At 41.8% G+C, this 13,457-nt stretch overlaps 1 protein-coding gene and 1 long non-coding RNA gene across 2 annotated transcripts; both read right to left on the bottom strand.

Moving 5' to 3' along the window:
- Positions 1-5,846: 5,846 nt before the first annotated feature.
- On the bottom strand, positions 5,847-6,210 carry LOC149978303 (uncharacterized). Its single transcript, XR_016486206.1, has 2 exons — positions 6,112-6,210; positions 5,847-6,009 (listed from the first exon to the last, which is right to left on the bottom strand). It is a non-coding gene; the product is annotated as an uncharacterized LOC149978303 (long non-coding RNA).
- A 2,351-nt stretch (positions 6,211-8,561) lies between these two features.
- LOC110489472 (leukocyte cell-derived chemotaxin-2) lies at positions 8,562-11,867 on the bottom strand. The gene is made up of 4 exons (XM_021562174.3): positions 11,708-11,867; positions 9,837-9,948; positions 9,405-9,556; positions 8,562-9,117 (listed from the first exon to the last, which is right to left on the bottom strand). Exons 1-4 carry the CDS (start codon positions 11,745-11,747, stop codon positions 8,990-8,992), a joined length of 432 nt encoding a protein of 143 aa, XP_021417849.3. The 5' UTR covers positions 11,748-11,867; the 3' UTR covers positions 8,562-8,989.
- Positions 11,868-13,457: the final 1,590 nt, after the last annotated feature.

Raw genomic sequence — 13,457 nt, forward strand, 5'->3', positions numbered from 1 at the left:
ATGCACCTGCACTGTGATGTCTCAGAGGTCCGTTAAAAGCGCAGAGAGCATCATGAAGAACAAGGAACACACCAGGCAGGTCCGAGATACTGTTGTGAAGAAGTTTAAAGCCGGATTTGGATACAAAAATATTTCCCAAGCTTTAAACATCCCAAGGAGCACTGTGCAAGCGATAATATTGAAATGGAAGGAGTATCAGACCACTGCAAATCTACCAAGACCTGGCCGTCCCTCTAAACTTTCAGCTCATACAAGGAGAAGACTGATCAGAGATGCAGCCAAGAGGCCCATGATCACTCTGCATGAACTGCAGAGATCTACAGCTGAGGTGGGAGACTGTCCATAGGACAACAATCAGTCGTATATTGCACAAATCTGGCCTTTATGGAAGAGTGGCAAGAAGAAAGCCATTTCTTAAAGATATCCATAAAAAGTGTCATTTAAAGTTTGCCACAAGCCACCTGGGAGACACACCAAACATGTGGAAGAAGGTGCTCTGGTCAGATGAAACCAAAATTGAACTTTTTGGCAACAATGCAAAACGTTATGTTTGGCGTAAAAGCAACACAGCTGAACACACCATCCCCACTGTCAAACATGGTGGTGGCAGCATCATGGTTTGGGCCTGCTTTTCTTCAGCAGGGACAGGGAAGATGGTTAGAATTGATGGGAAGATGGATGGAGCCAAATACAGGACCATTCTGGAAGAAAATCTGATGGAGTCTGAAAGAACTGAAAACTGCTGTTCACAAATGCTCTCCATCCAACCTCACTGAGCTCGAGCTGTTTTGCAAGTAGGAATGGGAAAAAATGTCAGTCTCTCGATGTGCAAAACTGATAGAGACATACCCCAAGCGACTTACAGCTGTAATCGCAGCAAAAGGTGGCGCTACAAAGTATTAACTTAAGGGGGCTGAATAATTTTGCACGCCCAATTTTTCAGTTTTTGATTTGTTAAAAAAGTTTGAAATATCCAATAAATGTCGTTCCACTTCATGATTGTGTCCCACTTGTTGTTGATTCTTCACAAAAAAATACAGTTTTATATCTTTATGTTTGAAGCCTGAAATGTCGCAAAGTTCAAGGGGGCCGAATACTTTCGCAAGGCACTGTAACAGCTCTATAAATATTATTTTGTGGTGCCCGACTCTCTAGTTAAGTACATTTACATGATTAGCTCAATCAGGTGATATTAATTACGGATAAATTATTTTATAGAATAGCATGTCATATCACTTAATCCGGCATAGCCAAAGACACGACAGTGGTATAAAAGATAAGTTATCATGCCACATGTAGGGTGATATGAAAGATAACTGTTATCATGCTATATGTAGGGTGATAAAAAAGATGACAGTTATCATGCTACACGTAGGGTGATTTAAAAGATAACAGTTATCATGCTACATGTAGGGTGATATAAAATATAGTCATCATGCTACATGTAGGGTGATATAAAATATAAGGTATCATGCTACATGTAGGGTGATGTAACATATAGTCATGCTACATGTAGGGGGAAATAAAATATAACAGTTATCATGCTACATGTAGGGTGACATAAAAGATAACCGTTATTATGTTACATGCTTAGGAAGACCACCAAAATCTCTGAAATCTCCGTCCCTAACTACAACATTTTCAGACAAGATAGAACGGCCAAAGGGGGCGGTCTTGCAATCTAATGCAGAGATAGTTCTGTCCTACTATCCAGGTCTGTACCCAAACAATTTGAAAGAATAAGAAAATAAGAATAAGAATAAGAAAAATCCAACTCTTTAAAAACAAGTCTCTCATCGTTGCCGCCTGCTATAGACCACACTCTGCCCCCACCTGTGCTCTGGACACCATCTGTGAACTGATTGCCCCCCATCTATCTTCAGAGCTCATGCTGCTAGGTGACCTAAACTGGAACATGCTTAATTCTTGACACACCCATCCCGTTAGCGGGATAATTTTCATCAACAGCCGCTGAATTGCAGAGCGCCAAATTCAAATTAAATTACTAAAAATATTAAATTTTCATGAAATCACAAGTGCAATATAGCAAAACACAGCTTAGCTTGTTGTTAATCCAATGTCAGATTTCAATAAAGCTTTTCGGCGAAAGCATAACAAGCGTTTATGTAAGAACATCTCTCTCAGTAGACAAAATATTGCAAACAGCTAGCAGCCAAGTAGATTGCCTTTCTGACTTTCGTGACCAATCAATTAAATCGCTTACCTATGATGATCTTCGGATGTTTGCACTCACGAGACTCCCAGTTACACAATAAATGTTCCTTTCGTTCCATAAAGATTATTTTTATATCCAAAATACCTCCATTTGTTTGGCGCGTTATGTTCAGAAATCCACAGGCTCGAGCGGTCACGAAAATTCCAAATAGTATCCGTAAAGTGCGTAGAAAAATGTCAAATATTTTTTATAATCAATCCTCAGGTTGTTTTTACAATATATAATCGATAATATGTCAACCGGAATGTAGCTTCTTCCATAGGGAGAGAGATAAAATGGCTATTGCGCATGAAAAACTCTGCTGGCACCCAGCCATCCACTGACGCGATGGGTTCTTTCTCACTCGTTTTTCAAAATAAAAGCCTGAAATTATGTCTAAAGACTGTTCACAGCTTGAGGAAGCCATAGGAAAAGGAATCTGGTTGATATCTCTTTATATGGAGGCAAGGCATCCAATGGAACAGAGAGCTTTCAGGAAAAACAGCACTTCCTTGTTGGATTTTCCTCATGTTTTCGCCTGCAATATCAGTTCTGTTATACTCACAGACAATATTTTGACAGTTTTGGAAACTTTAGAGTGTTTTCTATCCTAATCTGACAATTATATGCATATTCTAGTTTCTGGGCCTGAGAAATAGGAAGTTTCAAATGGGTACGTTTTTTTTGTTGCCAAAAACGAAAATACTGCCCCCTACAATCAAGAAGTTTTAACACCCCAGCCATCCTACAATCTAAGCTTGATGCCCTCAATCTCACACAAATTATCAATGAACCTACCAGGTACCACCCCAAAGCCGTAAACACGGGCACCCTCATAGATATCATCCTAACCAACTTGCCCTCCAAATACACCTCTGCTGTTCTCAACCAAGACCTCAGCGATCACTCCCTCATTGCCTGCATCTGTAACGGGTCTGCGGTCAAGCAACCTCCACTCATCACTGTCAAACACTCCCTGTAACACTTCAGTAAGCAGGCCTTTCTAATCGACCTGGCCTGGGTATCCTGGAAGGATACTGCCCTCATCCCGTCAGTAGAGGATGCCTGGTTATTTAAAAAAATGCCTTCCTCACCATCTTAAATAAGCATGCCCCATTAAAGAAATTTAGAACCAGGAAATTATATAGCCCTTGGTTCTCTCCAGACCTGACTGCCCTTAACCAACACAAAACATCCTATGGAATTCTGCATTAGCATCGAACAGCCCCCGTGATATGCAACTTTTCAGGGAAGTTAGCAACAAATACACACAGGCAGTTGGGAAAGCTGAGGCTAGCTTTCTCAAGCAGAAATTTGCATCCTGTAGCACAAACTCAAAAAGGTTCTGAGACACTGTAAAGTCCATGGAGAATAAGAACACCTCCTCCCAGCTGCCCAGTGCACTGAGGCTTGGAAACACTGTCACCACTGATAAATCCACTATAATTGAGAATTTCAATACGCATTTTTCTACTGTTGGCCATGCTTTCCACCTGGCTACCCTTACCCCGATCAACAGCCCTCCACCAGGTACAACCCCAAATCCGTAAACACGGGCACCCTCATAGATATGATCCTAACTAACTTGCTCTCCAAATACACCTCTGCTGTTTTCAACCAAGATCTCAGCGATCACTGCCTCATTGCCTGCATCCGTATTGGGTCTGCGGTCAAACGACCACCCCTCATCACTGTCAAACGCTCCCTGAAACACTTCAACGAGCAGGCCTTTCTAATCGACCAGGCCTGGGTATCCTGGAGGGATGTTGACCTCATCCCGTCAGCAGAGCATGCCTGGTTATTCTTTAAAAGTGCCTTCCTCACCATCTTAAATAAGCATGCCCCATTAAAAAAAATGTAGAACCAGGAACAGATATAGCCTTTGGTTATCTCCAGACCTAACTGCCCTTGACCAGCACAAAACATCCTGTGGCGTTCTGCATACCCCCGTGATATGCAACTTTTCAGAGAAGTTAGCAACAAATATACACAGGCAGTTAGGAAAGCTAAGGCTAGCTTTTTCAAGCAGAAATTTGCATCCTGTAGCACAAACTCAAAAAGGTTCTGAGACACTGTAAAGTCCATGGAGAATAAGAACACCTCCTCCCAGCTGCCCAGTGCACTGAGGCTTGGAAACACTGTCACCACTGATAAATCCACTATAATTGAGAATTTCAATGAGCATTTTTCTACAACTGACCATGCTTTCCACCTGGCTACCCCTACCCCGATCAACAGCCCTTCACCCCCCACAGCAACTTGCCCAAACCTCCCCCACTTCTCCTTCTCCCAAATCCAGTCAGCTGATGTTCTGATAGAGCTGCAACATCTGGACCCCTACAAATCAGCCGGGCTAGACAGTCTGGACCCTCCCTTTCTAAAATGATCTACCGAAACTGTTGCAACCCCTACTGCTAGCCTGTTCAACCTCTCTTTCGTATCATCTGAGATTTCCATAGATTGGAAAGCAGCCACGGTCATCCCCCTCTTCAAAGGGGGAGACACTCTAGACCCAAACCCGCTACAGACCTATATCTCTTCTACCCTGCCTTTCTAAGGTCTTTGAAAAGCCAAGTCAAACAGAATACCGACCATTTCGAATCCCACTGCACCTTCTCCGCTATGCAATCTGGTTTCAGAGCTGGTCATGGGTGAACCTCAGCCACCCTCAAGGTCCTAAACGATATCATAACCGCCATCGATAAGAGACATTACTGTACTGCCGTATTCATCGACCTGGCTCTGGCTTTTGACTCTGTCAATCCCAACATTATTTTTGGTAGACTCAACAGCCTTGGTTTCTCAAATGATTGCCTCGCCTGGTTCACCAACTACTTCTCTGATAGAGTTCAGTGTGTCAAATCGGAGGGCCTGTTGTCCCGACCTCTGGCGGTCTCTGTGGGGGTGCCACATTGTTCAATTCTTGGGCCGACTCTCTTCTCTGAATACATCAATGATGTCGCTCTTGCTGCTGGTGATTCTTTGATCCACCTCGACGCAGATGACACCATTCCGTATACCTCTGGCCCTTCTTTGGACACTGTGTTAACTAATCTCCAGACGAGCTTCAATGCCATACAACTCTCCTTCCCTGGCCTCCAACTGCTCTTAAATGCAAGTAAAACTAAATGCATGCTCTTCAACCGATCGCTGCCTGCACCTGCCCGCCCGTCCAGCAACACTACTCTGGACCACTCTGACTTAGAATATGTGGACAACTACAAATACCTAGGTGTCTGGTTAGACTGTAAACTCTCCTTCCAGACTCCCATTAAACATCTCCAATCCAAAATTAAATCTAGAATCGGCTTCCTATTTCGCAACAAAGCATCCTTCACTCATGCTGCCAAACATACCCTCGTAAAACTGACCATCCTACCGATTCTTGACTTCAACGACTCCAACACTCTACTCAACAAATTGGATGCAGTCTATAACAGTGCCATCCGTTTTGTCACCAAAGCCCCATATACTACCCACCACTGCGACCAATATGCTCTCGTTGGCTGGCCCTCGCTTCATACTCGACGCCAAACTCACTGGCTTCAGGTCATCTACACGTTTCTGCTAGGTAAAGCACCTGTCACGATTCATCAAAGTCGAACCCAGAAGCAGACCAGGACAAGGAGAGTAGGAAAAAGGTGAGTATTTATTTACAAGTGAATGGGTAGATATATCCAGGTGGTGTAGCGGGTAGCGGTGATGAGTTGATGGGAGTAAATAGGTGGATCCAATGGGGAAGCGGAATCTTCTGACGACCAGGCGGGAATGGGGTAAATGATCCGGGTGAGTAACTGAAGACAGAACAAACAGAGGTAAGTTCAAGGCAATCAATACGTAACAAACAACAAAACAAATTCTATCCAACTTGAGGCTGATACTCTGGCACAACATACTGTTCATGGCTAACGATCCGGCAGGGAATGGATGTCAGGTCCGGGCTTATGAAGAGGAGAGATGATGATCAGGACCAGGTGTGCAGATAGCTGATGGGATACAGGTGCGGGTAATCAGAAACCCCAACTGGCTACATTGCCCGGCAACCAGACAGGGTGCGTTCCAGGACGCCGGAAAAACTCTCCAGGACAGAACATAGGCAAAAAACAGACTCAGGAAACGGGATTCGTGACAGCACCGCCTTATCTCAGCTCACTGGTCACAATAGCAGCACCCACCCGTAGCACCCGTAGCATGCGCTCCAGCAGGTATATCTCACTGGTCACCCTCAAAGACAACTGGTCACCCACAAAGACAATTCTTTGGCTGCCTCTCCTTCCAGTTCTCTGCTGCCAACGACTGGAACGAACTGCAAAATCACTAAATCGGGAGACTCCAACCTCCCTCACTAGCTTTCAGCACCAACTGTCAGAGCAGCTCACAGATCGCTGCACCTGTATATAGCCCATCTGTAAATAGCCCATCCAATCTACCTCATCCCCATACTGTATTTATTTATCTTGCTCCGTCGCACCCCAGTATCTCTACTTGCACATCCATCTTCTGCACATCTATCACTCCAGGTTTCAATTGCTATATTGTAGTTACTGCACCACCATGGCCTATTTATTGCATTTCCGCTCTTATCCTACCTCACTTGCACATGCTGTATATAGATTTTTATACTGTATTATTGATTGTATGTTTGTTTATTCCATGTGTAGCTCTGTGTTGTTGTATGTGTCAAACTGCTTTGCTTTATCTTGGCCAGGTCGCAGTTGCAAATGAGAACTTGTTCTCAACTAGCCTATGGTATGGAAAAAAAAACAGGGAAAATGCAGCACGGCAAATTCAAATAATGATATAAAATCAAACATTCATTAAATCACACATGTATGATACTCAATTAAAGCTACACTCGTTGTGAATCCAGCCAACATGACAGATTTTAAAAAGCTTTTCGGCGAAAGCATAAGAAGCTATTATCTGATGATAGCATAATGTCAATAAAGATGGTAGCATATTTCAACCCTGTAGGTGCTACAAAAAACGCTGAAATAAAATATAAAACATGCATTACCTTTGACGAGCTTCTTTTGTTGGCACTCCAATATGTCCCATAAACATCACAATTGGTCCTTTTGCTCGATTAATTCCGTCCATATATACCCAAAATATCAATTTATAAAGCGCGTTTGATCCAGAAACAAATCAGCTTACAAAAACGCAACGTCACTACAAAACATTTCAAAAGTTGCCTATAAACTTTGCTAAAATATTTCAAACTACGTTTGTAATACAACTTTAGGTATTTTTAAACATTAATGATCGATCAAATTGTAGACAGGGCAATCTGCATTCAATACAGCAAGTAAACAAACCATGCTCCTTTTTACGTCTTGCGCAACTCTCAATAGTGTAACGTTGTTCCAGGATGTGCTTCTTCTTCGTTGCACAAATGAATAACCTCAACCAAATTCCAAAGACTGGTGACATCCAGTGGAAGTGGTTGGAACTGAAAAATGGTTCCTATCAAATATCCCTTGGCAAAGACAACTGAGGGTACAGTCCGAGGCAAAAAAAATAAATAAATTCTGAACAGTTAGTCCTCTGGGTTTTGCCTGCTACATAAGTTCTGTTATACTCACAGACATGATTCAAACAGTTTTAGAAACTTCAGAGTGTTTTCTATCCACATCTACTAATAATATGCATATCTTATATTCCTGGCATGAGTAGCAGGAAGTTGAAATTGGGCACGCTATTTATCCAAAAGTGAAAATGTTGCCCCCTATACCTTAAGAGGATATTATAAAGGTGAAATAAAATAAAAATTGTGGGAAACTATGGTTGCGTTTATACAGGAGACCAAATTATTGGCAAAGATATGCTTTGATTGGTCAAAAGATCTGTGCAAACACACCTAATGTCTAAACACCAAAAAATACATGGAATCTGATCTTTTGAGGTCTGATTCATATCACATTCGTATGTGGTTCTCAATCTTGATAGAATATTGGCTGTGTTTACACAGTCAGCCCAATTCTGGTCTTTTCCCACAAATGTCTATTTTAACCTATCAGATCAGCTCTTTTGACAATAATTGGGCAAAATATCATAACTGAACTGCCTGTTGATCTGCCATTACCATGACAACCACCAAAAAGTGCATGCTAAATCTGCATTATACTTCAAAGGCTACATCAGCGTAAATGTGCAAATCTGATATGGGTCACATAAAAGTAAGTGTGGACAGTCAGAAAAAAATATTGTATATAAAAAATATATAGAATTGGGTTCATAGGATGACTGTGTAAACACTGCCAAAGGTCACGCACACACTACTTGGCACCTTCTTGTAACAATTAATCTATGAATATAATGTAAACATAATTATTGCCAGAGACCGTTGTCTTGTAGACAGCTTTATAATCTCTCACGTGCCTCCAGTACTTCCCATAAAACAATAACAGCAGCATAAGGGGTTTGCTGCTTGATATCCTTGTATCAATCGTAAGACATCTGATATGTGTTTAATGTAGATAAACAAGGAAGTGAATAGGAGTGTATAACCAGTAACCCATATCAATTATACATGTCATGTTGAGCTCTTTGAAACTTCAACACGTTGTTTGTTGTGGGAGTATCACAAAGGTAAGTGGTCAGAATATGATCAATTCATGACGGGTGGACTATCCCTTTAAGCTATGTTTATACTCCAATACAGAATGAACGTAAAATGTACTTTCAGAAGTTTACAACATTTATGTATTTCATACAATAATAAAAAAGGATAAATAATTGTTTTCACACAGTAAGGCCTATCATTGTGATCATTTAGATGACGTGAGAAGTGATCCCTGGGTAGACACTCTGCATGGGGAGTAGGGTCCCAATCCTCTGGCCCTTCTTCACCACCCCAGAGTAACTGTCAGGCTTCACGTAGAACAGCTTAAAGCACAGACCTGCAAGAAAGAAAATCACAGTGTGAGTCACTCAATCAATCATTCAACCTGTCAATCAATGAATTTGCCATATATTCTTCCATTTCATTCTGCCATGACACGTTAGTTGCCGATGTGTACTCTACCTCAGTGAGACAGTAGTCATTATATTGGGATGCATTATTAAAATAGGCATAGCATTTACAGTATTATTGATCTCCTTCCAGGGAATTAAAACAAATAATTCAGGATAGACTATTGATCTCCTTCCAGGGTATTAAAATAAATGATTCAGGGTAGACACTGACCCTCCCCACTGAGGTTGATCCCATCGTTGATGGCTGCCTTCTTCGGGTTTGTGTACACTGTCACTTTGCCGCTGAGTTTCACGTCCAATGGAGCGTACACTGTGGCCCCGTCGTTACACACGATGTCAATGCCCTCATGCACATGGTCTGTTCTGGACATAGAGATTGGAAGGGGTTAATGCAGAAGAATTCACAAAGCATTCACAGTCTCTCAATCAGACCACTATGGTATGTTTTCACTTGTTGTTTTGTGAGTATTGTACTGTGTACAGTCAGAGCAGGGGTCTCAGATCAAATTGATATTATTATTATTGTACTATTTGGTTCTTAGAAATATTTATTATGTGGTTACCATCTTACCAACTAAATTATGACATAAATTGCGGACAGTCAAATAAAGCTAAACCAAACTGATACATTAACTTGCCATACCTGCTTGCTCCATACTGTCCTTGTCCCCAGTTGTCCTCTGTCCTCCTCCTGTTACTGGAATTTTCGCTACACAGTTGACCAAACTTGGCCATCTCACACTCTGGCAACACAGCTAGAGATTAAATGGACAACAGATAAGTTGACTGAGGAGGAAACCCTTTTATGCTGATATTCTTTTCCACTAAACTAACTAAAGGGCATTCATATTAAAGGGGCAGTGCTGTCAAAAAGGTGATTTCCTGTGTTTTATATACACTAGCGTTCAAAAGTTTGGGGTCACTTAGAAAACAATTTTTTTGGTAGCTGGAAACGGTTCCAATGGCACGTTGTGTTAGCTAATCCAAGTTTATCATTTTCAAAGGATAATTGATCAGTAGAAAACCATTTTGCAATTATGTTAGCACAGCTGAAACTGTTGTTCTGATTAAAAGAAGCAATAAAACTGGCCTTCTTTAGACGAGTTGAGTATCTGGAGAATCAGCATTTGTGGGTTCGATTATAGGTTCAAAATGGCCACAAATAAAGACCTTTCTTCTTGAACTCGTTACTCTATTCCTGTTCTGAGAAATGAAGGCTATTCCATGCGAGAAATTGCCAAGAAACTGAAGATCTCGTACGACGCCGTGTACTACTCCCTTCACAGAACAGTGCAAACTGGCTCTAACCAGAATAGAAAGAGGCGAAAGTTTGAGAAACAGTCCTCAACTGGCATCTTCATTAAATAGTACCCGCAAAACACCAGTCTCAACGTCAACAGTGAAAAGGTGACTCCGGGATGCTGGCCTTCTAGGCAGAGCACTGACCAGAATAGAAAGAGGACTGGGAGTCTGTAGTGTATATTGTATTTGAATGGTAGTGTATATATCTTTTAATGTATACGCCGGGAGTCAGAAAGCAGGTGCAGAAGGTGAGTTTTAATAATGAACAGATACAAAAGAACAAACATGGGACGCATACTGAACGTGAGCGAAAAAACAATAACACCTAAAGACTGATGACAAGAGAGGGCTAAATAAAGTACAATTTAAATACATTTTTTGATAAGTTAATAGACCAATAATAAAGAGTTTTCCCTCTCGGCCATTAACAGCTTGTTTTCAGGTTACACATTCCGCCCATCAAGCTCCTCCAAATAAGCCCCTCTCTCAGATTACTCCCAGACAGTACTAGCAAAATGTTTGCCTGTGTCACGCCCTGGTCTTATTATTTTGTGTTTTCTTTATTATTTTGGTCAGGCCAGGGTGTGACATGGGTTATTTATGTGGTGTGTTTTGTCTTGGGTTTTTTGTAGGTCATGGGATTGTGGTTTGTGGGGTTGTCTAGAATAGTCTATGGCTGCCTGGAGCGGTTCTCAATCAGAGGCAGGTGTTTATCGTTGTCTCTGATTGGGAACCATATTTAGGCAGCCATATCCTTTGAGTGTTTCGTGTGTGATTGTTCCTGTCTCAGTGTTTGTTTGCACCAGATAAGGCTGTTTAGGTTTTCACGTTTATTGTTTTGTATTGTTCGTGTTTATCATCTTCATTAAAGATGTATCGAAATAACCACGCTGCATTTTGGTCCGCCTCTCCTTCGACGGAAGAAAACCTTAACAGCCTGAGAAATTGCATTTAGTTAAGTTTGTTTTCAGTTAAAATGGTAATTATTAAAAAAAAAAATAACAATAAAGTGCTTAATTATTACCCAGGAATTATTTGATATTGAGATAAAAGAAAAACAGCATTGGACCTTTAAAATGCCCAAATAATATTGAACACCAACAGCACCCAGAACCAAATTGCATGTGTGAGCTGACCAGCTACTTGATTTGATATATTTAACCCATATGACAATGTGATAGCTATCGCAATGGATTGATCAAATAGTCTTACCTATGAGGACTACAGTAAGCAGAAGAATAGCTGTCTTCATGTTGAAGCCCAAGGGGATGCTTCACTCAAGGAGAAACTCTACAAGAAGGTCTTGCTCAGCTTCAGTCTATTTTTCTGACTGCACAAGGTCTGTGCTTTAAGTACCTCATAGTGAGAACTTTCCCACATTACACACCCTTGTAACAATTGCCACGCAATGAAAAACACAGGATTTGGAAATTCTTTGTTAAAATTGTGAAATCCAGAAAAAAATATTTGGTGTCCTCAAATGGTAGAACAAAATGGTAGACAGCAGGGTAAACAAATTGTGATATTAACCTAAACTCTGACCTTACCTGTTACTTGGCTAACAGGGTTAGTTTCCGTCTGGTGGCCAAAATCGAAATGACACCTACACTCCTATATTAATGTATGACCTTTCTCTTACATTTCATAGATGATGGGGGGAAAATGTGGAAACGCCTGTTTTGTTTGTATTATTTTTTTACCAGATCTAATGTGTTATTCGCCTACATTAATTTCATATTTCCACAAACTTCAAAGTGTTTTCTTTCAAATGGCTTGCTTCAGGTCCTGAGTTATAGGCAGTTAGATTTGGATATGTCATTTTAGGCGGAAATTGAAAGAAGTGTGCAATCCTTATTAAGTAGTGCTCACTTCAGGAGCTCAGGGCATGCCTGGCCCAGCATGCATTTGTAGTCTACCTATGTTCTGCTATAGCCCCTTGCTGTAGTCTACTTGTGTGCTGCTATAGCCTCTTGCTGTAGCTACTGTCATGGATTTCGAAAAATATTTTCATAAAGAAACTGATTGAAACACACAAGTGAAAAATCAAGGTGACTTAAGTACCACCGCATATATTCAATTCTTCAGATTACCAGAATATAGTTAATTTCCCCCCACCTACTGATGTTCCCAGAATCTCTATGTTAACCAAGGGTTTTGCAAATGTAACCTAAGTAGGGTAGAGTGTCACGTTCTGACCTTAGTTCTTTTGTTATGTCTTTGTTTTAGTATGGTCGGGGCTTGAGTTGGGTGCGTTGTCTATGTTAGGTTTTCTATGATTAGCTATTTCTGTGTTTGGCCTGGTATGCTTCTCAATCAGAGGCAGCTGTCAATCGTTGAGAACCATTTTTAGGTAGCCTGGTTTTACTTTTGAGTTGAGGGTGATTATCTTCCATGTTAGTGTTTGTTACCACACGGGACCGTTTCGTTTGTTTCACTTGGTTATTTTGTATGTTCAGTTTTTCTTATTAAAATGGACACATACAACGCTGCAAATTCGTCCGACCTCTCTTTCTCCTCATCAGAGGAAAACGACGAACGTTACAGAATCACCCACCACCAAAGGACCAAGCAGCGTGGTAAAGGGCAGCAGCAGCGATCTCAGGACTCCTGGACATGGGAGGAGATTCTGGATGGAAAGGGACCCTGGGCACAGGCTGGAGAATATCGCGGCCCCAAGGCTGAGCTGGAGGCAGCGAAAGCGGAGAGGCTGTGGTATGAGGAGGCAGCACGGCAGCACGGCTGGAAGCCCGAGAGGCAGCCCCAAAAATGTATTGGGGGGTGGCACACCGGGAATGTGGCGAAGTCAGGCAGGAGACCTGCGCCAACTCCCCGTGCTTACTGTGGAGAGAGAGGGACCAGGCACCGTGCGAAGACAGCCCAGTGCGATACATAGCAGCGCCTCGTATTGGCCGGGCTAGAGTGGTCATCGAGCCAGGTGCCATGAAGCCGGTTCAGCGCATCT

This window comes from Oncorhynchus mykiss, chromosome 14 (assembly GCF_057628025.1).
Source record: "Oncorhynchus mykiss isolate SJ-2025 chromosome 14, ASM5762802v1, whole genome shotgun sequence".
Classification (NCBI taxonomy): Eukaryota; Metazoa; Chordata; class Actinopteri; order Salmoniformes; family Salmonidae; genus Oncorhynchus; species Oncorhynchus mykiss.

Coding starts and splice junctions, on each gene's coding strand:
- LOC110489472 (XM_021562174.3), bottom strand. CDS start 11,747: ATGAAGACAGCTATTCTTCTGCTTACTGTAGTCCTCATAG. Junction 9,557..9,836: donor GGACAGTATGGAGCAAGCAG/GTATGGCAAGTT, acceptor CTCTATGTCCAG/AACAGACCATGTGCATGAGG. Junction 9,118..9,404: donor GATCAACCTCAGTGGGGAGG/GTCAGTGTCTAC, acceptor TCTTTCTTGCAG/GTCTGTGCTTTAAGCTGTTC.